Raw genomic sequence first — 23,326 nt, 5'->3', positions numbered from 1 at the left:
TAGCATTATTTATTACAGTTGTGGTATCTGTATGTTCTTTGTATAGTTGGTTTTGTCAGCATGATTGGGAATTAACTTTTGTTATACAATGTATTTTCTTTGTTTATTACATTTATTTTGCTTTATTGGTTATAATATATAATATAACAAAAGTTCTAATATATTTTATATTGCTATATTGGTTTATTTTTTTGTATTAATAACATTTTTTTGTGTGAGATATGAGTTCTTTTCTTTTTTGAGTAGCCTACACTTTTGTTTTTTGGACACCTTTGCTTGAAGGAAAAGTTGGGTAGTTACATAATGTTGAATTAATAAATCAATCCATAACTTTTAATGTAATAAGTTAAGTAAAATCAGTTCCTAAGAATTAACTTACCTCTATATTTCTTGTCCACTGACGTTTCAATGTTTTTAACGGGTCGACTACGCTTCACAATGGAATCACAAAAGACCGATGTAGAACACATGCAGTGTGTGTGGAACACTTCAAGGTAATTTACATCCAAAGCACAACCTGGAAACCTCGTTTTGGTGATTTCGGGTGAATGTGTTATAACCAAGCCGACATCCAGAAAGTAAGATGTGATATTAACATTTTAAGAACGTTGCATTAACAAGGTTAAAAACAACGTTTATGCAACGTTGTAAAAAAAGAAAAAGTATTTATAACATAAAAAAACCCCGACATCTCTCGTATTAAATATGACGGATAAAAACGTTATCACAACCTTTTTACAACGTGAAAAAAACATTTTTAAAACGTTTTTGTGTTCGCTTGGTTGTTGTGGTGGAAATGACACCAATACTGTGGGACAGCTATATTTTGTATAAAAAGTAATATTGATAGTGGTCTCACATTAAATACTATAATGTATTTTAATTATTTTACTAGTGCTTAATTTAGGTATATTAATAGTTACCAGATAAGTCATATATTTAAACTATATTTTCATTGTTGAAGTTAAAAAGCCTGGGTGTGTGACAAGGAGAAAACAGTGATTTTGACACCTATAAGGAGGTTGAAAAGTATGAAAAAATAATAATAAAAAGGTAGTAAAAAGTTTTTAAGGAGGTTTTATTGTTAGTTTGAAAAAGAAAGAGGAATTTGTCCAAAATTATATGTATTTTTAAAAATATGACCAAAGTAGGCTACATATAAAAGTGCCCATAGTCTAAGAATCACCCATATACAGATAACTATGTGTGTATATGTTGTACCTAAACAATCAAACAATGGAATATTGACATACCTAAGCATATACGTTCACATCACTGTAAAGATTGAAATCTTTGTATATTGTAAGCTTTGTAGGGAAAACTGAGTTCTGATTGCAATTTTAAACCAACAGGCTCACTGAAAAGGTTGCACATCATTAGACAGGGTGTATTTAAATATGAATTTCTCCAAGGATTAAAATATGAGTACCATATTTATTTATTATTATTTTACTGTGTGTGTGTGTGTGTGTTTTTGCACGTAAACGTCTATGCCCGTTTGTGATTATTGCAGCGTGTGAATGGGACTTTTTTTTTTTTTTTTTACTTTTTTTTTAAATTATCAACAAAAAGGTTTTTTTACAAACATTTGTGTATACATTGTCACAACATAGATATAACAAAGACTTGCACACTAGTGGGCTATTGCTAATTTACATGAAGATATTAAAGCATTTAAAAATTTTCAATGTTTTAATTGCTTTTTGCTTCATAGAAAATCGGAGTGAATCAATATAAAGCTCAATTTCTTTCCTGAATGAAGTAAAACAGGTTTTTTTACAGGAGAATTTACATTTGTGAACATAAAATTTTGCCATTAAAAGAATACAATTAATTATATAAACCTGACTATGCTTGATTCTACTGTTCTCCCAAAGACAAAATAAAATATGTTTCCAAAACAACATAAATTGGTAATCAATGTTTCTTGTGACAAAATCACAGACATTTTGCCAAAATGGTCTTACAAATGGGCAGTGCCAAAATAAATGAACCACAGTTTCAGGGCGTGTGAATGGGACTTGTATTTAGGTGTGAGAGACGACGTGAGGTCATAAGTCTGCGCCGCGACCCCCTGTCTGTTGTGATTCGGCTTAAGAAGGTTTGTTATTTTAAGCATTTATAGTGTTTAAATCAATACATATCTTTCAGTCAATTATAGTTTTTAGAGTCGATCTAAAAAAATATTGATCACTGAATGAACAAATGTAGGCATATTGCTTGTAAGTAAAGTGTAGGCTACCCACACATGAGTAACAGAAAAGGTGCGTCTCATTTCGCTTCCAACATCGGGAATCAGTTTATTGTAAACACGAATTCGGTTACTGGAAAAGTTATGATGGCAGAAACGGAGTTTTTTAATACTCCGAGTCAATTGAATCAAATACTTCGCAAATGATTCAGTGATTCGAAGAGCTGTTCAAAACAGTGTTAAGGCAACAGAAACACAAACGTGTGAATTTTTTTTGTTTTATAAACCAACTGGAAATATTTTTTTTCTTAAAGTGGAATCTGTTAAATCAATTTAATATAATTAAATAATTATAAACTCGTAACTTAGTGTATGTATAATTTGTGTTCTTTTAATAAATTTTCCTGCTAGTTGAGTTAGGTTTTTTTTAGCTGATCTGGGGTGCGTTTCCCGAAAGCATCGTTGGCCAACTATGGTCGCAAGTTCATCGCAATGTCCATTGAACTCCATTGGTAACGACGGAACTTGCGACCATAGTTGGCCAACGATGCTTTCGGGAAACGCACCCCAGGTCATCCAGATCCAGGTAAGTCCATTAACTTTCACTCTGACTGACTCACTGAACTATTGAACTAGAGCTGATTGAGACGCACCCAGAGATTTAGTTTGGATTTATTTTTCTTTCTGTTAATTACTCTCATCTTAATCATGACTGTGTCCAAACTTGCAGAAAAACTCCTGTTTGAAGCAGCTGAGATTCACGTGACACTATTATGAAGATGGCGTTTATTAAAGTAGAAAATGAAGACATGAAGGTTGAAGAAACATTCAAAGTAAAACAAGAAGATACTGAAAAACAAACAGGTTGGTTTCATTCTCAAATCTGAACTCAGTCATCTGATCCTTATTAAAATGTCCAGCTCTACAGAAATTAATATTTTCTGAAGAATGTCATATGAAGTGTCCTAATTAAAGTGCTATTATTTGACATGGAGCGGGTCGCCTCATTTGGACAGACATGTTGAGATCACATGACCAGATTATAACACTGCCTTTTAAGTGGAAATATAGCAGTCAGTCAAGTTAACATTATATAATAAATGGATTTCTACTCTAATCAAAAAATAACTGTGGAATGCTGTGGAAATAACCAGTGTGTTTATCGTCTGCAAGAGGGGTTTCAGCTCTTTGCATTTACCAGTGGTTTTAACACTGTCACTGTATTCCCTCATGCCTCTCTGAATTTCCTTGCTATTGTTAAGCTGGAAAAGGGAGCCGAGTTCTTGTACTTCATTCTCATCATAATGAACATCCCACTCTTCTGGCCAGCTAAAGGCATCCAGTTTCGTTTTGGATCAGTCGAGGCATCTGAAAAGTGTTTGTGAAGTGCTGGGTACTGTTGCCATCCAGCTTTGTTGGTTCTTTAACTAGAGGCTATCCATCTAGTGCCAAGAATCCTCCCTATATTCAGACACTGGCTGCATCTGAAACCGCATAGTTTGTATTATCTGTTGAACTTAATTTAAAAGAGTACTTAACAAGCGCTAAAAACACTATATCGGTGCTATATAGCCTGATCATGTTAAGTATCAATGTGATCCGGACATCTTCCGCCATGTTGACGTTATCATGTGACCTACAACGTTATCACAAGGGCAAAAACTAGTTTGAGCGGCAGGTGCACTAACCCCTGATTTCATCAGTAACTCAACAACCATACCTATTACAGTTTTCTTCAACATCAGCAAAATGTTTGCAATGTCTGAACAGTTTGCACAAAGGAGACGTCGAGGAGCTGCTCGAAGCAGAATGACTTGCACTGCTAGCTCACCCCAACACTTATGCACTATAATAATGATAAATGCTGACCAATACTTAATTATATTACATATTTTCTTACCGAAAATTATCTATTGTAGTAAAACAAGCAAACTGTATTTTAACCCTTTATAGGGCACTCATTGAAATATTTGGAAATTCTAAATTTTAACCTCAGAAAGCTAATGGGGGATGTTACAGGACATTTAAAAAAAAATGTTCTCAATTTTTTTCATCTTTGCATTGCAAATCAAGGTCAATGAAGTTACCATATATGAGCACTTGCCTGTCTAGTAGGGAGCCCACACATTACTTTAAAGGTTAACAACAGAGCCTAGACTTTTAGCCTAATTTCAGATACTATTTATTTTTAGAAATAATAATCAACACTCAACACATTGTATGAAAACATGTAAACTGCACACAAGGCAGTTTTCTCATTAACTTATGTTTTCTACTCTTATTTGTTATTGAAATATAAATATTTACACAGTTGCTGTCATTTTCATGACAGATATTTAAAACATAGGCTACATTAAATAATCAAGATATCAATCATTAACATGTTAAGTAAAATATATTATATTGGCTAATATAGTGCATTTATTTAGTGCAAGAGTTCATTTAGGAACCAACAAGCTGTGGGCACTAAATGACTTGCCTGAGGTAAATATAAGGCTATGTGACAAACTAAGACGTTTTATTGGCGTCTTTCCGCTGCTGAAACACTGATCGATTGATTACACAAGTTATGATGCCTTTCAGTAAGTATACTGTATCTTTTAACATAAGATACAGTATACTTTCATCCATTCATGTTTATTCTGTAACTGAGGAAGAGAATCGCGTTTACTCGCGCTCCGCGCTGCCGCTTTAAATGAGGAGCTAGTACAGTGATCTGTCACACCACATCAAAGAGCGCCAAAACGGCATTTATTGTTTGAATTTCGTATCAAATAGAATTTGAAATATTACACCTTGCTTACTATAGAAAGTAACAAAATACGGAGCTTGCTGTTATAGGGTGTTAATGGTGGTTAGGCTATAACGCTGTGTTCATTGTGTACACATAAGACATGAGGTCCATTGAGCCGGGTCTATGCCGGGGCAGCAGGGGGCGGGGCGTCCTCGGTACGCCATGAGAGTATCGCGATACGTATCGTGGGTGGTGTATCGCGTTTTTTTCGGTTCGGTTTGAATATCGTTACACCCCTACTGTCTAGGGTAAAAGAAATTACCGAGAGTGAATTTAAAAAAATATGAGAAAAACACACTCAAACTGCAAGGAACATTTATTTATTATAGGCACAAACTGCAAGGAACATTTATTTAGAGACATCTCTGTCTTGAGGTACTGATACTGGCATGACTGTCAATGGAACAGTGACACATCAAACCGCACAGAGTAGTGTGGCACGTGACTGCGGTGTCCCCGGATAGGTTTGGGGATATCAGCAGAGGTGCTGGAACTGCCTGGCAGTGATGCTGAGCTCCTGCGGGGTCGAGATGTCATTGACTTTGAGCTACTGGCTGTCTTGAACACCTGGATCCTGAAGTTCTTCAGTGACAGGCCATCATTCACACCAAGAGCCTTGCTGTCACGCCTATACATTATCCAGGTATTAGTGAGGCTGACATCAATGGCATATGCAAAGAGCCGCATGTACCATCTCTTGGCTCTCAAGGGAGTGCGGTAGAGGTGGACCAGCATGTCACTCTTGTCAATCCCTCTCATGTTGTGCTGTGCAATTAATTGAATTTCGATTTCGGGTCCAAACGATTACCAAAATGGTACAATCGAGTAAAACGATTATTTTGCCATATTCTGTTTTGAAAGAGCGCTCTAATTTTGTCTTGTGTTCCCGCACATCCGCCCCCTCCCGATGCCATAAACTCTCTCAGCTCGAATGTTTAAACTGATAAGACTTAAAAAGAAGTGAAAATGATCAACTTTAGTTACGATGCAATGCCTGGCCCCGATTGTGCAACTGACAATTCCGTCAGGACCGGGAGAGAGAGAGAGAGAGAGAGAGAGAGAGAGAGAGAGAGAGAGAGAGAGAGAGAGAGAGAGAGAGAGAGAGAGAGAGAGAGAGAGAGAGAGAGAGAGAGAGAGAGAGAGAGAGAGAGAGAGAGAGAGAGAGAGAGAGAGAGAGAGAGAGAGAGAGAGAGGAGAGAGAGAGAGAGAGAGAGAGAGAGAGAGAGAGAGAGAGAGAGAGAGAGAGAGAGAGAGAGAGAGAGAGAGAGAGAGAGAGAGAGAGAGAGAGAGAGAGAGAGAGAGAGAGAGAGAGAGAGAGAGAGAGAGAGAGAGAGAGAAGAGAGAGAGAGAGAGAGAGAGAGAGAGAGAGAGAGAGAGAGAGAGAGAGAGAGAGAGAGAGAGAGAGAGAGAGAGAGAGAGAGAGAGAGAGAGAGAGAGAGAGAGAGAGAGAGAGAGAGAGAGAGAGAGAGAGAGAGAGAGAGAGAGAGAGAGAGAGAGAGAGAGAGAGAGAGAGAGAGAGAGAGAGAGAGAAGAGAGAGAGAGAGAGAGAGAGAGAGAGAGAGAGAGAGAGAGAGAGAGAGAGAGAGAGAGAGAGAGAGAGAGAGAGAGAGAGAGAGAGAGAGAGAGAGAGAGAGAGACCTGGGGAATTATTAAAATACTCATTGAAGTATTAGCTGTTATATTATTTATTTTAATAGTCAAAAAGTACAATAAATGTTCAAATTTTGATTTTTTTTTTTAAGAATTGTTGAAAGGTGTCTTTGGTAACACTTTACAAATTAGCATTAGTTAACTACCTTAGTTAACATTAACTAATAATGAACAATACTTCTGCAGCATTTATTAATCTTAGTTAATATTCATTTCACCATTTACTAATACGTTTTTAAAATGAAAGGTTGTATTTGTTAACATTAATGCACTGTGAACTTACATGAACAAACAATGACCAGCTGTATTTTTATTAACTAACATTAAAAAAAGATTAATAAATACTGTAACAAATGTATTTCTCATTGTTAGTTCATGTTAGTTAATCAGGCATATATGGAATTTAATTGTTGAACTAATGAATACATAACTACGATTCACACAGAGTAAATATGCGCATAACAAAACAAACAGTAAAACAATACAAGACAAAAACGGATAACAGAAAGGGTGAGCAAGAGAAAGTGAAAGCAAAATCTGCGATCAGAGAGAGATCGCAGTATACTATAGCAAAAATCACAGACCAGGTAACCTTGGCGAGAGACAACAAGAAATCACATCAATCAAATCAACTCAAAAATCAATACTTGCATATGGTTCTCGTTGTATTTGCTGAGGAAAGAATGTGTGTCGTTCTTTTCGGAGCTGGGCGGGTCTCTCGTGTCTTCCGGGCGAGCGCTTCCTTAAGAGAGCTGAGCGCGGTCGCAGGAATTTCAAGAGAGTCTTTTTCTTTGAAGTTGCCGGCTACATTCTCTTCACTGAACGTAGGAGTCCGAAGACGAAAATAAAGAAAAGACTTAAAGAAAAGAAAAGAGAAAACGGAGAACGCTCCCTAAAAGGGAGCCATGGATTTTCTCTCACTGAACAATGAGGGTTCGTAAAAAGTGCTCTCTGTAAAAAAGAAGATGCTCTCTGAAACTTCGGTTTCAGCCTCTTATGGAGAAGATGGGTTCACACCTCCTCTGCGTCTGCGGACGAATCATCTTAGAGCATCTCGGGCGGGAAGAGTTCTTCTTTGTCTTGTCAGGAGAACTTATTTGCATAGTTTATGAAGGTATAAAATTTCGTCATTTTTACCCAGAAAGATTGTACACATAGAACAATACATTTTACTGTAATCTCCTATATATGAGTGGTTCAGTCAAAACAAGACGGTTAAAGAGAGACCAAGGATGGCAGGTAAAGGTAGACAAAACATAAAGTTACATTCATATGCAGAATTACACACATTTAAAATTTTGTTTAACACACGATAAAATTGCAGATACACAGATTTGATATGGGAAAATCAAATCCTTGTTTATACATTTCTTAAGTGGTTATACATATAGAAAATGTAGGATTAACACTTTATTCCTACTCCTCTCCTAATACAAACGCACAAACCTATCAAATACATCTTAGTAATGACTTACATGATGAGTATAAAGAAACGTTTGTGTGTCTGTGTGTGTGTGTGTGTGTGTGTGTGTGTGTGTGTGTGTGTGTGGGGAATGTTGCGCTCCCCGTTATCTCTCTTGCAGAGGAGAAAGGGGGTTTGGAATGCAGAACGTTGTTCTGTAGTGTGTCTAGGGTGCTATAAAGTGTTGCAGACTAGCTGGAGCCTAAGCATGATTTGAATGTGGGAGTCAGGAGGTTAAAAGCTTTAGTAAGCTTTGCAGAGAATGTGTTTGGAAGAGATTTGCTTAGAAAACACAGAGAGTCCGAATTTGTTAATTCAGACCAAACGAACGAATGATTCAATAGCCCGGTCTTTACAAGAGTGACAGCCTTGTTGTCTTTCCACCTGACAATCAGGATCCCATCATCACCAGTGATGTAGTCACAGGTACCACGAGGGACAGCCTTCTTCATCATCTCTTTGATGGGCCTGAGTGGAGCATTGCCAGTCCTGTTGTCCCTAACCGTTCCTGTGCACCGGCAGTTCTTGCTTTTGAGGCATCGCACAATATCTTGGCCACTAAAGTAATTGTCTGCAAAGATGGTTTTTGGGCTGGAGGAGGACATGGTGCTTGCCAAGACAGAGACTGTCTGGCTGGTGACACCCATGACTTGTTGTTCAGGTGTCAGTGGGACACCGTGGGCCTCAAGTGTAGTCTGCCCTTGGTATAGGATCAAGTCGTGAATGAAGCCATCCTGAGAAGCCCTGGCAAATAATTTAAAACCCCATTTGTCTGGCTTGGATTTTATGTACTGCCTCAGGTTGCCAGCAGTCTTGCCTTTGTATGCAACCATCACCTCATCAACAGACTGCTTGGGGGTCTCTGGCTCTTTTCTGAAGGCAGTAACCAGATAGTTGAACTTAGGCCAGACTTTGAAGAAGCGATCATTGTTACCAGGGATCTGAGCATTGTTATTGAAGTGGACAACCCTCTTCAATAACTTGAAGCGCTTGGATGACATCAGGTTTGCAACTTGTGAGACCCTGGTCTCCATTGCCCAGTAGTCATCAATGGAGGGCAGCTCAGCAATCCCCATGTAGATGAGTATAGCCACAAAGTTCATAATTTCATCCTCAGTGGTGGCAAAGGTGGTGTTGATGTTCATCTGGGTTGCATATAAGTTGGTTTGATATGTTATGTGCGAGATTACTTTGTGACTGAAGTACCTGCTGAAATAATCAAATGGACTTTGGATGAAGTCAGGGGGAATGTGCTGGTATTCAGGCAGGGGTGGGTTGTCCAGGTCAACCTTCTTCCAGAGGGTTCGCCAGGGTTCTGGCTTCCTTTTGTTGGCTGGCCTCATGCCGGCTCTTGATTTTCAGCATTTTCGTCCAGGTCCTCATCTACAAGCACTTCCACTGCAGGCCGCACGCACTTCCTTTTGGCAGAAGGGCCATCAATGTCCATGTTGTGGGTGGGTGGAAGGAAGTCGGGATCTGCCACATCATTGTCTTCTTCCTCTGAGCTATCATCATCGCTAATAGCAGGGTTTACGGGAACAACAACGGTATCCCTCTTCCCGTAAAATAGCCGAGCAGACAGCTGCAAAAGGAATATGCTTTTAAGTCAATATTAAACCAACTCTGATTTATTTGTTGAGGAAAACAGTAACAGTGTAATGTAGATCTAATGGGAAAAGAGTATTGACATAGAAAATATAAAAACACAATAAAAACAGAAAATATAATTATTGTTAGTACCACTTATATTTGCTCATAATTGTTTTATCACAAACCAATATTCAGTAATTAAAATCAATTCACACAGTACTAGGCCTCACACTAACAATAAGCACCTGTGCGCATGTCTAAAAGTGGACACTTGTGCCACTCATGCTAGTCTTAGGTGAACGGGGCATATGATCAAATATGGTGCATTTAGTTTTCAGCCAAGATGGCCGTGTTTGAGGTGCTCCAGGCCACTGCTGATTGGTCAGATAGCTTGATCTCCCCTGATTGGCTGAGAGAAAACCACATGACTGTACAACTCCAAATGGAGGCAGGGGGTGGGCATTTTGAATGTGTGCGGAAGTGACTAAATATGGTTACTTGCCCCATAAAGTCATAGCTATGCATGAATACACACTAGACAAATGCAGCTGATGTGAATACATCAATTTTCTGTCAAGAAATGAATTAATGCATGAATTAATGAAGTTATATTTTACTGACAACAATAGGAAACATGAACAAAAATTAGCAAACAAATAAATAAAACGAACCATCACAATAAATAAATACAAGTCAACAACACTTGAAACAAAGCTTTATTCAAATGTATTGGTCTAACAAACTATTATATTTTAAATGTTTGTTCTTTACATAAACCCAAATGTGCAAATGATCATAAGATGCTTTTGTCTTATAATAATTTTTTTTTGCCAGAATTTCAAAGAGGGAAAGGAATCTTTCATCCCTTTCTGTTATCTCCCTCTCTCCTTTCCTCTTTCTCACTTGCTTCCCGGGACCAGCTCTCTTCTCTTTCTTGTCTTTCAAGAACAGATGAACAATTTTTGCTGCAACACTACTTTTTACTTCCAATCATGACAGAGTAAGCAAAGCTTCATCTGAAGCAAAACAGCTTTCAGAACAGCTTCTGTGAAACCATGGTGCGTGAGGTTTTCCATACTTGATAAATTTCCTCTGCATTTGTAGCTCCAAGTTCCACTAAATCTAAAAATAATGTTAGAGGCTCTTCATTTCCATCTAAAGGCCAATTTATACTTCTGCGTCGAGTGTTAGCCTAAACACAACACAGAGATTCACAGGGACGTGCATTATTTAGCTTCTCATCAAAGTTTTGGGAAAAGCAAAACAATACAATACTTCCAATCACTGATACAATTGATCATTTTTTTCCCCTTTTTCCTCCCTCTTTAAACATACATAATTATGTACATCGACACGCATATAAAGCACATACACATATATACATATATATACATACATACACGCGCATACCCATATACAGTACCAGTCAAAAGTTTGGAAACATTACTATTTTTAATGTTTTTGAAAGAAGTCTCTTATGCTCATCAAGCCTGCAGTTAAAACAAAAAAAAAAAAAAAAAAAAACAGTAATAATATGAAATATTATTACAATTTAAAATAATGGTTCTCTTTTATAATATATTTTAAAATGTAATTTATTTTTGTGATGCAAAGCTGAATTTTCATCAGCAAGTACTCCAGTCTTTGGTGTCTTATGATCCTTCAGAAATCATTCTAATATGATGATTTGATACTCAGTTATTATCAATGATGGAAACAGTTGTGCTGTTTAATATATTTTTTTGGAATACTTTTTTCAGGATTCATTGACGAGTAAAACGTTAACAGCATTTATTCATAAAAACAGCATTTATTCAAAATAAAAACATTTCTAACAATATAAATCGTTACCATCACCTTTTATCAATTTAACGTATCCTTGTTGAATTAAAGTACTAATTTCTTTAAAAAAAATAGTTATTGTTCCCAAACTTTTGAACGGTAGTGTATATTGTTTCAAAAGATTTCTATTCTAAATAAATACAGTTCTTTTTAACTTTTTATTCATCAAATAATCCTGAAAAAAGATATCAGGTTATAAAAAAAATATTAAGCAGCACAACTGTTTCCAACATTGATCATAAATCAGCATATTAGAATGATTTCTGAAGGATCATAAGTAGTGATTTTGCGGTGACGGATTTTTTCCACCGGTTAATCGACGTGTAAAAAAAACGGTAATCCCGGTGTCACCGGGGTTGCGTGTCGGGGATTTCGGGTGGCCGAAAATGCGGACGTGCACACGTCTCAATTTCATTTTTACTTTAATTAGCGGCAATTCAGTAGCATTTGTTTGAATTAATCATGGGTTAATTTATTTTATTCTTAATAAAAATACACAAAACAATAAGACACTCGCTTGTATAACACACATCTTTATTGCAAAATGAATAATAACTTAACACACCATGTAAAAACTAAACAAAAGCACTTATGAAACACCTTTAAAGTGCATTTATTAACAAAACGAACCACTGCACACATCGTGCAAGTATCAAACAAGAAATTATATAAAAAAATCACTATTCGTTAAATAAAGTGCCTGCCCTTTTCAGCAAAAAACAAACAAAAAAAAAAACACGGCACAACCATCGAATATGAAACGAACGAACATCAAAAACTTTGTTAAATAAGGTAGCCTACCTGAATAATCACTGGACACTTAAGTGCAAAAAAAACTAATATAAAAATTAAACTCAGTTAGCTCGCCTCACTCTCCTCAAATGATAAATGAAATCGGACACCTGCTGCTTTACTGCGGCGCTCGTTCCGCTTGCGCTAAATTACGAAGGCACGTAGTCACTAACTGAATTAAGTGCTTTATTACTATAGGCTAAAACTTCAACACGATGGGGACGGTGCCGGTGGTCAAGTGCTATGACCGGTAGGTGGATTAAACACCGAGTATCACCGGTATCACCGACTTTCGCAACAAGCCTAATCATAAGACACCAAAGACTGGAGTACTTGCTGATGAAAATTGCAGGCTTGATGAGCATAAGCGACTTTTTTTAAAAAACATTAAAAATAGTAACGTTTCCAAACTTTTGACTGGTACTGTATGCATACACATAAACATAAAAATATGAATAATCAAAAACAAAACAAAAACACTCTGATAAAGATGTAGGAGAAAATAATTACAATGGATCACAGAGTACCATGTAATAAACAATGAACAACCCCCCGCCCACTCAGAACACCACGACCAACACACATATTACTGGTTATTTATGCAATACAAACAGTACAACAAAACAAAAACAGGCACACATTCAGTTGGGTAGTACCACTAAATCAGTGAAATAGGAAATAAAAGGTTGCCATTTATGGAAAAATTTGACTGTACATCCTCTCAACGTGTATTTCATTTTCTCAAGGTTTAAAAAATACATGACATCTCTGAGCCATTGGGAGATAGAAGGATATTTAGCAGACTTCCAGTGTAACAATAAAGAGCGTCTTGCTAGTAAGGATGTAAAAGCTATGATGTCCTTTTTTTGTAGGGTTAAGTGCAAGTGAGGGGTCTGGAATTCCAAATATAGCAATCAGAGGACAAGGTTGGAGATTTACCCCAAGAACAGAAGACATAATATTAAAATAACCCAGCCAGAAATCTTTCAAATCAGGACAAAAAAAAAAAAAAAACGGGGCTAAGATGACAAGGTAAGCCATGACATTTATCGCATTTGTCTTCCACATCCGGATATAATTCAGATATTCTAAACTTAGAGAAATGTACCCTATGTAAGACCTTAAATTGAATAAGTCCAAGACGAGCACAAGTCGTGGTAGAATGTATCCTCTCTATGGCCTGTTCCCAGGACTCCTCCTGTATTTGTATTCCCAGCTCCCTTTCCCATGTACACTTAAGTTTGTGATTTGAATCATCGCTAAAAGCTAAGATAATGTCATATAGCTTGGAAATGATTACTCTGTTATGAGGGACAAATGAAAGCATGGTTTCCCAGCAATGCTCTGGAGGTAAAGAGGGGAAATTAGGGAAACACTTAGCCACAAAATTGCGAGTTTGAAAATAGCGAAACAGATGACTAACAGGGAGTTCATAGCGAGATGACAAATTGGTAAAACTGCCAAAGACACCGTCTACATGTAAATCTCTAAATTGTGTAATACCCTTGTCATACCACAGTGAAAATGTCGAATCCGAAAGTGATGGACGAAATAAGTGGTTGTAATTAATAGGACCCAAGGAAGAACCATCTACAAATTTAACCCTCTGAGGTCTGAGCTGTTTTCTGGGCCCTGGAGGTGTTCTGACATGCTCTGACATTTGTGGTTATTTCTGTTACTTGTGACATTTTCATGGCTAAAGTCTAATTACACTGTATTCAGCACAAACTCTGCTACAATAATATATCAGCAGCATGTATGTAAAAGTTTGTAGTTTTGAGATAATGACATTTATGCGTGGTTTGTGAAAATACAAAAATAAATTCTCACTGAAATAAGGTCATGAAACCCATACTGATTATTTCTTCACAAGACTTTTGAAAATTGTATCACGTAGCCTAGAATATTTGCTCTAAAACTATGTGAGAATCACCCTGACTGCTCATTCAGAGAAGACAATATATTGATTTAAAAATTTTACGACGTGTTTTGTGTTAGAAAGCAATATGCGAAGGGGCGGATCACCTCATTAATATGAAAGCTTTCCACACCTGAGAAAGACAAAGAACCTCCCTAATGGCCCTATTAGGAGCTTATCAGGGCCCATCATTCTGACCAACCTTGCACAAAGAATGAGGAGATTTAAAAAAGAATGGCTTTTAAAATTGTTTGGATTTATTTACAGCACAACATAATCCAAAGATACACAACAAAAAAGCACTTATTGAAGAAAGAGACCTTTGTGCCATTCCTAAAAACATTGTACATACCTTTCATTTTCTAAGGTGTTTGATTTTCACTTTACCATGTTCATGTACAGAGACATGTACTGTGAATGTTGAAGTCAGCAGGACTCAGTGGCATCTGGGCCCTGAAAAAAAAAAAAAAAAGAACATACTGATATCAAGAGAAAGGCCTGCACGATTTTGGGAATACATTTTAGATTTTTCTTGTTAAAATTGCTTTTTAAAATTCACAGAATACACACACACACTCACACAAATGTTTCCAACAATATATAATGAACACCAGGTTTGTTGTGCCTTGTAGGTATAGGCTATGCGCAGTGCTGCATAAAATAATAAAAATATAGCAGCCTATATATATTTTCAAAAAGATTTCAGTAACAACTAAGCTAGAGAAAAATATATTGATTATCATGTTACTTCAAATGTTTCCATTCGTTATGATGATATGAAATGAGATAATAGTAAAAACATGAAGCCGTTTGGAGCGTTTTGCTTTTCCAAAATATGATACATTCAAACGCGATCGCGATCAAAAATATGATACATTAAAACGCGATCGCGATCAAAAATATGATACATTAAAACGCGATTGCGATCAAATATAAAACATTATGGTTAGGCCTACCATATACATAGCCTATCTACGTTTGAGCAGATATCCACAAACACAGTAACAGTAAACACGGGTCTAAATATTATAATATTCACCATATATCTAGCAACAGTTCAACTGCAATGTGAAATTTATGCAACAATAGCAAACTAATATGTAAGAATTACTTACCTTATCTTTCTTGTCTTCAAATATCGTTCTTCTTCTTCTGATGTAAATCCAATGTAAGCTCAGGCACGTCTTTCAAACTCGACGAAAAGTGAAGTGAAGTGTTTTGTTGTTGAGGTAATGAGGGCGATCGCGTTCCATGTGGAGATTTGCATGTGAATATCTTTTGCGCGAGTGGGCGTGGCCGAATTAAAAATAATTAGGAAGCGTTTGAGAAGCTGGAAATCTTGTTGGTTTTATACAAATTACTTAAACGGAGAATATTTGTTTTCGTTTTGAATCCGATCATTTAAAAGTACACACTTAAATGTTTATAAAGGTGTATGGCTCATAAATGTGTGACAAGTATTCGCTGAGTTTTGTTTCAGTTTATAGACGTGCTCAAGAAAAAAAAGTTCACCGCGACGGAGAGGCAGAACGCACACACTGTTTATTTTCTTTATTTTACAAAAGCACAATGTTTTGATTTGATTGGAAGTGGACACATACAAAAGTAGAAATACCACAGATTCTTTTTTTATATTTATTTTTTCTGTATGACCATAAATGACGGAGAAATTTAAGTTTATAGTGCTACAATGTGGAGAAAATCCAGCAAAACGCGCCGGCGCGTTTGTCGACCTCAGAGGGTTAAAGTGTCGTCTAAACTGATACCAGATTTTGAGCGTGTTAAGAACCACTTGATTATCGGAATATAGAGAAGATTTTGTGGGTAAAGAGGTATAAAGTAAAGCAGGTACAGAAGATCCCCTACAGGATGATAGTTCCAATTTACACCAAGAGGATCCAGGGGATTTTAACCAGTAGCAAAGTTTATGAATGTGAGCCGCCCAATAGTAATTAAAAAAATTAGGTAATGCTAGTCCTCCACTAAGTCTGCATCTCTGCAGTAGAGTTTTACGAATCCTAGGTGGTTTTCCACCCCAAATAAAAGAACAAATTATCTTATCAAGTGAGTCAAAAAAAAAAATTGGCAGAAAAAGAGGAATTGACTGGAATAAAAATAGAAATTTTGGTAAAATGTTCATTTTAACAACATTGATCTTGCCGATTAATGAAAGGGGGAGGTTACCCCATCTTTGAATATTGGTTGTACTCTTAGAGATAAGGGGAGTGAAATTCGCAGAAGCAAGGCTAGACAAAGAACGAGTCACGTTGACACCGAGGTATTTGAACCCTGATGGACTAAATCGAAAAGGCAAATCTGACTGTTGCATATGACATGCTGCAATATTAATGGGAAAACACTCACTTTTCTCCAAATTTAATTTATAACCTGAAAAAGAGCTGAAGTTCTCCAGAATACTTAAAACAGCAGGGATAGAGAGTGAAGGATCAGATATATACAATAACAAATCATCCGCATACAATGATAGTTTATATTCAGTTCTATTACGGGTGATTCCTTTGAATAAAGGGGAAGATGTTAATGTAATTGACAGAGGCTCGATAGCGATAGCAAAGAGCAAAGGTGATAAAGGACACCCTTGGCGAGTTCCACGTCCAAGGGTAAAATAATCAGAATAAACATCATTAGTATGAACACTGGCCTTAGGAGATGAATAGAGGAGGCGAATCCAAGAAATAAAATTTTCACCAAATCCAATTTTTTTTTAAACTGCAAACAAGTACTCCCACTCTACCCTATCAAATGCCTTTTCGGCGTCCAAAGAAATCACAAGCTCAGGAAGTTCAGCCGAGTGTTTTGAGTAAATTATATTGAAAAGTGTATAAGTGTACCAGATATGACGCGACGCTGCGACACACGATAAAATACATCTTTTCCATATTAATCAGAGTTGTTGTCCTAACCAGCCGCGACTGCGATACGCGATGATTCTATTTTAGAAACAGTCTCTATTTCTGCTACATCACGGCTGGAACAACAACAGAAAGTATGATAATCTCAGGTACTGTTTATGTGCTTTATTTAATGTTAAATAAACTTTATTCAAACTGTGTGAGTTTGAATATAATTTTGTGTGTATTTTATAGCCGGAAAGCCACAATTCACCTCAGATCTTCAAAATGAATACCAGTGAACATTCAAACTGTCAACTCATTGTTAACAGACAAGTGTATTCTATGACAACGATTGTTTCAGTAAGTGATTTGAACCAATTACTTTATGTGGGAATCATTGGAACAAAACATATTTAAAGATAGATACTTAACTCTTTAAAGGGCACCTATTATGCAAAATTCACTTTTACATGGTGTTTGAACATAAATGTGTGTTGGCAGTGTGTGAGCAAAACTACCCTAGAATGATAAAAATCCACCCAGTGTTTTTTTTTTACAATCTCAATAAATCATAAGCACTGTCTCAGAATGAGCTGTTCTCAGATTCAGCGCAATGTGACGTAGAATTGAGCAGGCCCCTCCCACGACTGTTGAGTGACACTTCAGTTTGAGCATAGACCCGCCCTGAGTGAGCTGGACACAGAGTCCGCCGTTGTTTCGACGCTTGAGCAGCTGTAGGCAAGAATGTCTCCTAAGCGATTGAGGTGTTTTGTTGTTGGATGTAAGAATGAACATAGCAGTCTTCATTTACTCTCGTTGTTACTCGAGGATGGATCTGTACTGTTTGTGATCCAGCTTACAGTCTCCGGAGCGACAGGCCTAACATTACTGACCACGGCAGAGATGAAAGTCAGAGCGCGCACTTTATCACAGCTCATCGAGTCATTTTACGGATATATACAGTTTACCAGTTTATTAAGCACCCACTGAAAAGGTGTGTATATATTTGTTTACTGTTAGTTGTAACAAGTGTTTTGTGTACTTTGCGCTGTGTATGTTGATGATAATGAAAGGGAGAGAGAGAGAGTTTATGTATAAGACTTTAATGCGCACTTCTTATACTGTTTATTCAGCTCTTACAGTGATTCTCTGATGTAAAACTAACGCTTCATCTTTTGTGTGATGTACAATAAACTTAACTGAACTCATCAGTATATTTTGGTCATCATTCGGACAGGGTCTGCCACAGCAGGCTTGTATTAATAGTGGATTAAAGCAGATGACAAATAAGTTAATCGTAATTAAACCAAACTATACCTTTTCTATCTCAATACATCATATATTCTCTGGCTCTGTGGGTATTATTGTCCGACTCCAAGTCGAAATGAACACTGCAACTGAGAGTTTCTGTTCTGATATTATCAGATGAGATTGTCCTGACTCTGAGTGTGAGCTCGTGAGGCTCCGCCCCCTGTGCGTGGAACCACATCTCATTATCATTTAAAGGAGACACTAAAACAGCGTGTTTTTCTGAGCCCCAATAAATGACAATTTAAACATGCTGTAAAAAATGATCTGTTGGGTATTTTGAGCTAAAACTTCACATACACACTCTGGGGACATCAGAGACTTATTTATATCTTGTGAAAAGAGTCATAATAGGTGCTCTTTAAATAATAACCACCTCCAATTAAATTTTTTGTTCAAACCTGACCTTATATTTAAAAAAATTAAACTAAAATATTTGTGCTTGGAATTGTGTCGCGGGCATTTTAATGGGATTCATGTGCATGCTTTTGCGAGCACAGCCTCTTGATACGGGGGTAGATTGAGGATAGTGCAACTCGTAGATCATGCTCCACTGACAGGCACTGCCTTTTTTTGTTTTTCATGTATGCCAGGGATGAGAACGCTAGCTCCATCTTTGCCCTATCCTGTCAATATGCGTGAAGTATAAAATTGAGCGCGCACCAGTACAAAGGGCGGACCTGAGCAGAGCAGGCGATTTAAATTTTAAATATGAATGAAATATCAGTGTTTTTTTCTCTTATTTATTTTTGTTTGGACATGCTCATATGTTGGTGGTTTGATATATTTTTTAGGTTTGATATATTTTTTAAATATATGCTGTAAAAAGTTATTATATGGTACGATAGATATTGTAGGCTGTTTAAATTGGAAAAAAAGCTGAGATTCTGTGACACCACTAGCCAGTTGTCACGCGGCACCCACTTTGGGAACTAGTGGAATAGACACACACACACACACACACACACATATAATGTTATGTCAGGGTAATGTCTTTAAACACAGTAGGAATCAAAGAAATATCATACCTTCGGTTCGCTTCTTTTTAAAGAATTTTTAAACTGTTCTCTTGGCCATTTTGAAAGGCGCGAAGATGCTGCAAAAGACTTCGGTCAAACATAGAAAAAGAATGAAAAAACCCTGCAGTAGAATGGGGGAAAATGAACTAGACACTTGTAACTGCCGTGTCCCATGTAAAACGGCCTTGACACTAGCCGTGAGTGTGCACTATTTCGCGCTGTGACGTTTATGTACCAGAACAGTGGATTGCGGCTTTAAATTTGGATTTATTTTGTCAGAATAAAAACTCTAACGCCTCAATTAACCTTCTTTTCACCTGTCAATGTCCGCTCTGTTGAATACAAAAAAGCTGCCTGAGCCCTGCTCAAGAGCAGTCGAGATGACAGCGTGAACAGAAAAATGTAAACATAATGAGCAATGTATCACGTCACCAAAAAAAATCGAGGTCATATGCATATATGTGACCCTGCCTGTGAAAACCCAACTAAAGTCTTTTTTTTTTTGTGATTCACTGTTTTCTACATAAAATCATCCTACATAATGTAAAGAACATTCTGTGAAAATATAACCTTGATATCTTTGTCAAAGATTTGCTAAATTTCGGACTCTGTAATGATCCATAATTATCCTGCATATGTGCCATATAACACATTATGGGCCCTATCTTGCACCCAGTGCAACTGACTTTGTACACCGACGCATGTATCATTCCTATTTTGCTCCCGCGCACAGCGGAATTTTCCCTCCACAGACGCATGTCGGTAAGTTAGGAAATTAACTTGCGCTCCTGGGGGGGCGGTTCAGCGCAAAGAGGAGGCGTGTTCTGGCGCAAACGTTCCCTGGTGCTATTTTGCAGTTCCAGAAAACAATTCCGCCACTGACAAGGAAAAACCTAGTCTAAAGTCAGTGGCGCGTTGCACATGTTATTCATATGCTATTTTAAGGGCGCATGCTTGGCCATAATCAATGTAGCGTGTGCACAACGCGCATACACTTTCTCTCATCTACACACAGACGCAGCAGTTCTCATTTTTAGAAAACCATACATTATTAAAAGGAAAAATATTAACACACGAGGGAAATCATCAATCACACAATTGTGTCCATGTGTCCATGAAGATGTGAAAAAAAGGCATAAATATAGCTTACACATTTACCCAAGTTATTATACGCCTGTTTAACCGAAACTAATTTGGGTTGGTTTCTCCATCGCAAAGTAACTTTTTAAGGCCCTGACGAGAACGCCGGTCTCCTCGGCTGTGAACCGCTCCTGGCGCGCGCCTGGCAAATCCGCCGTTATAATAGCAATCCGCCATGGAACAAGCGCGCCTGCTCTTAAAGGGAATGTGAGATTATGCTCTGATTGGTTTATTTCACGTTACGCCCAAACCACACCTATGAATAATGAAGCTACTTCAGACCAACCCATTTTAGATTTGTGTCGGGCACAAGAGTAATTTATCCCGCCGTCCTCATGACGAGAACGTCGGCCTCCTCGGCTGTGAACCGCTCCTGGCGCGCGCCTGGCAAATCCGCCGTTATAATAGCAATCCGCCATGGAACAAGCGCACCTGCTCTTAAAGGGAATGTGAGATTATGCTCTGATTGGTTTATTTCACGTTACGCCCAAACCACACCTATGAATAATGAAGCTACTTCAGACCAACCCATTTTAGATTTGTGTCGGGCACAAGAGTAATTTATCCCGCCGTCCTCATGACGAGAACGTCAGCCTCCTCGGCTGTGAACCGCTCCTGGCATGCGCCTGGCAAATCCGCCGTTATAATAGCAATCCACCATGGAACAAGCGCGCTTGGTTTTAAAGGGAATGTGAGATGACGCTCTGATTGGTTTATTTCACTTAACGCCCAAACCACATCTTTGAGTAATGTAGCTACTTCAGACCAACCCATTTTAGATTTGCGTCGGGCGCAAGAGTCATTTATTCGCCGGTATAATAGCAACAGCGCGAGATCCGCTCACAAAGTTACTTGCGTTTCGCGTTTGATACTTGCGTTTCAGATCATTAAAATAGGGCCCAGAGTCACACACCTTTGTGTCATTCCTGAAACAGTACCTGTCATTTCCAAGGTGTTTGATTTTTCAATGAGACCTCTCTTCTTTTACACAAGCAAAATGGTAGTAGTTAGATAGATATGACTGCTTGTCCACAAATGCCAACATAATTCTCATGCTGGCCAAGCAAATGTTGTGGTCTGTGTTGTTAAAAGGTGTAACTTTTAAGGACAGTTTCTGTGCAAAGATAGAAATTCCAGTTCTTTGCAAAACTAAACATTGCTATTGGTCTATAATAAACCAATTATCCTGGGTCAAATAAGGTGTTTGATAATTGCCAGCTTTCTTGGACTGCAGGTTTTTAGTGGTTAACAATGTTGAGAAGAGATTCTGCGATTTATAGATTTTGAAACAACTCCTTTTTCACAAACTTAGTGCATATAGGATCTAGCAAGCATATTGTTAGGTTAGTTTTGATGTGTCTTGCTTTGTGGAACTAAACTGGTGTTCATTTTTTTATTTGTCTTTTTTCACTTTAGACCTGATGCTGCTGAAAGAGGAAAGTGAAGTACCAGATGAAATGCAAGAGAAATATCAATATGAGAAACATCATGGATTCATAACATCCAGAGGGACTAAAAATACTTCCTCACGAAACAGAGCTCAGAAGACCAAAACTAACAGTTACCTCACCTGCCATCAGTGTGGAAACAGTTTCACTCATAAACAAAGCCTTGAAATCCACATGAGAGTTCACACTGGAGAGAAGCCTTTCAGCTGCCAACATTGTGGAAAAAGTTTCACTCAAAAACAAAACCTTACAGTCCACATGAGAGTTCACACTGGGGAGAAACCTTACACATGCCATCAGTGTGGACAGAGTTTCACACATAAAAAAAACCTTAATACCCACATGAGACATCACACTGGAGAGACTGCTTTCACTTGCAAACTATGTGGCAAAGACTTCACACGAAAAGAAATTCTAAATTCCCACATGAGAATTCACACTGGAGAGAAGCCATTCATTTGTGCTCAGTGTGGACAGAGTTTCACACATAGAAAAAACCTTAATACCCACTTGAAAATTCACACTGGAAAAAGTCCTTACACCTGCCAACTGTGTGGAAAGAGTTTCACTCAAAAAGGAAGCCTTAAAAGCCACTTGAGGATTCACACTGGAGAGAAGCCTTTCACATGCCCTCAATGTGGAAAGAGTTTTACACATAAAGGAACCCTTAATGCACACATGAGAAGTCATACTGGAGAGAAGCATTTCACATGCCCTCGATGTAGAAAGAGTTTTACACATAAAGCAACCTTATATAACCACATGAGAATTCACTCTGGAGAGAAGCCTTTCACATGCCCTCAATGTGGAAAGAGTTTTACTCATAAAGGAACCCTAAATAGCCACATAAGAATTCACACAGGAGAGAACTGCTTACGCTGTTTTTGAGAAACACCCCTGCACATTCACTATGGAGGGGATTAAATTGTGATCAGTGTTTTTTGCCTTCACACTTACAGACACAGGAAAAGGCATGCTTATGTGAGACCCTAGCCAAAGGAGAACTTGCACCCCAATTTAGCTTGGACTCTCCCAAGGATGTTTTCTCTATTTCTGTCACAGATGAAGTTTGGGTTCCTTGCCACTGCAAGTATGTTCAAAGAAGGCAGTGAAAATAAATATGTATTGTTTCTCCTTTTTTATCTTTCATTAAAAAAAAATAAAAAAAATTCTAACCTTTAAACAGGTAGGACAAATGAAAGAGTGTGCATCATGCCTGACACCTACATGAACACTTTACAGTTGGGTTTATGACCGAGTCATTCTCTTCAAATGCTATTGAAGTTAGAAACGTGTATACCAATGTCATATGTAACT

The 23,326-nt window shown here is 37.7% G+C and overlaps 1 protein-coding gene and 1 long non-coding RNA gene across 3 annotated transcripts in view; both read left to right on the top strand.

Moving 5' to 3' along the window:
• LOC308690179 overlaps positions 1-23,326 on the top strand; it is a 1,067,189-nt gene that overhangs the window by 877,911 nt on the left and 165,952 nt on the right. The window lies entirely within an intron of this gene.
• LOC308689182 (uncharacterized protein) lies at positions 1,996-23,202 on the top strand. Of its 2 annotated transcripts, XM_081362760.1 has the most exons (3): positions 1,996-2,101; positions 2,922-3,055; positions 21,978-23,202. In XM_081362760.1, exons 2-3 carry the CDS (start codon positions 2,965-2,967, stop codon positions 22,895-22,897), a joined length of 1,011 nt encoding a protein of 336 aa, XP_081218886.1. In that variant the 5' UTR covers positions 1,996-2,101; positions 2,922-2,964; the 3' UTR covers positions 22,898-23,202. The 2 variants fall into 2 exon arrangements, with proteins under 2 accessions (XP_081218886.1, XP_081218887.1); XM_081362761.1 differs by lacking the exons at positions 1,996-2,101; positions 2,922-3,055 and adding an exon at positions 13,237-13,353 and having other exon boundaries at positions 21,978-23,154.

Source organism: Scardinius erythrophthalmus (assembly GCF_964197995.2).
Source record: "Scardinius erythrophthalmus genome assembly, chromosome: 4".
NCBI lineage: Eukaryota > Metazoa > Chordata > Actinopteri > Cypriniformes > Leuciscidae > Scardinius > Scardinius erythrophthalmus.
Note: the sequence above shows the minus strand (reverse complement) of the source record. Positions and strands in the feature narration are given on the sequence as shown.

Bases quoted from the DNA above. Each gene is read 5' to 3' on its own strand.
- LOC308689182 (XM_081362760.1), top strand. From the start codon at position 2,965: ATGAAGATGGCGTTTATTAAAGTAGAAAATGAAGACATGAAGGTTGAA. The intron at 3,056-21,977 runs GTTGGTTTCATT...TTTTCACTTTAG, and splicing joins AGATACTGAAAAACAAACAG to ACCTGATGCTGCTGAAAGAG.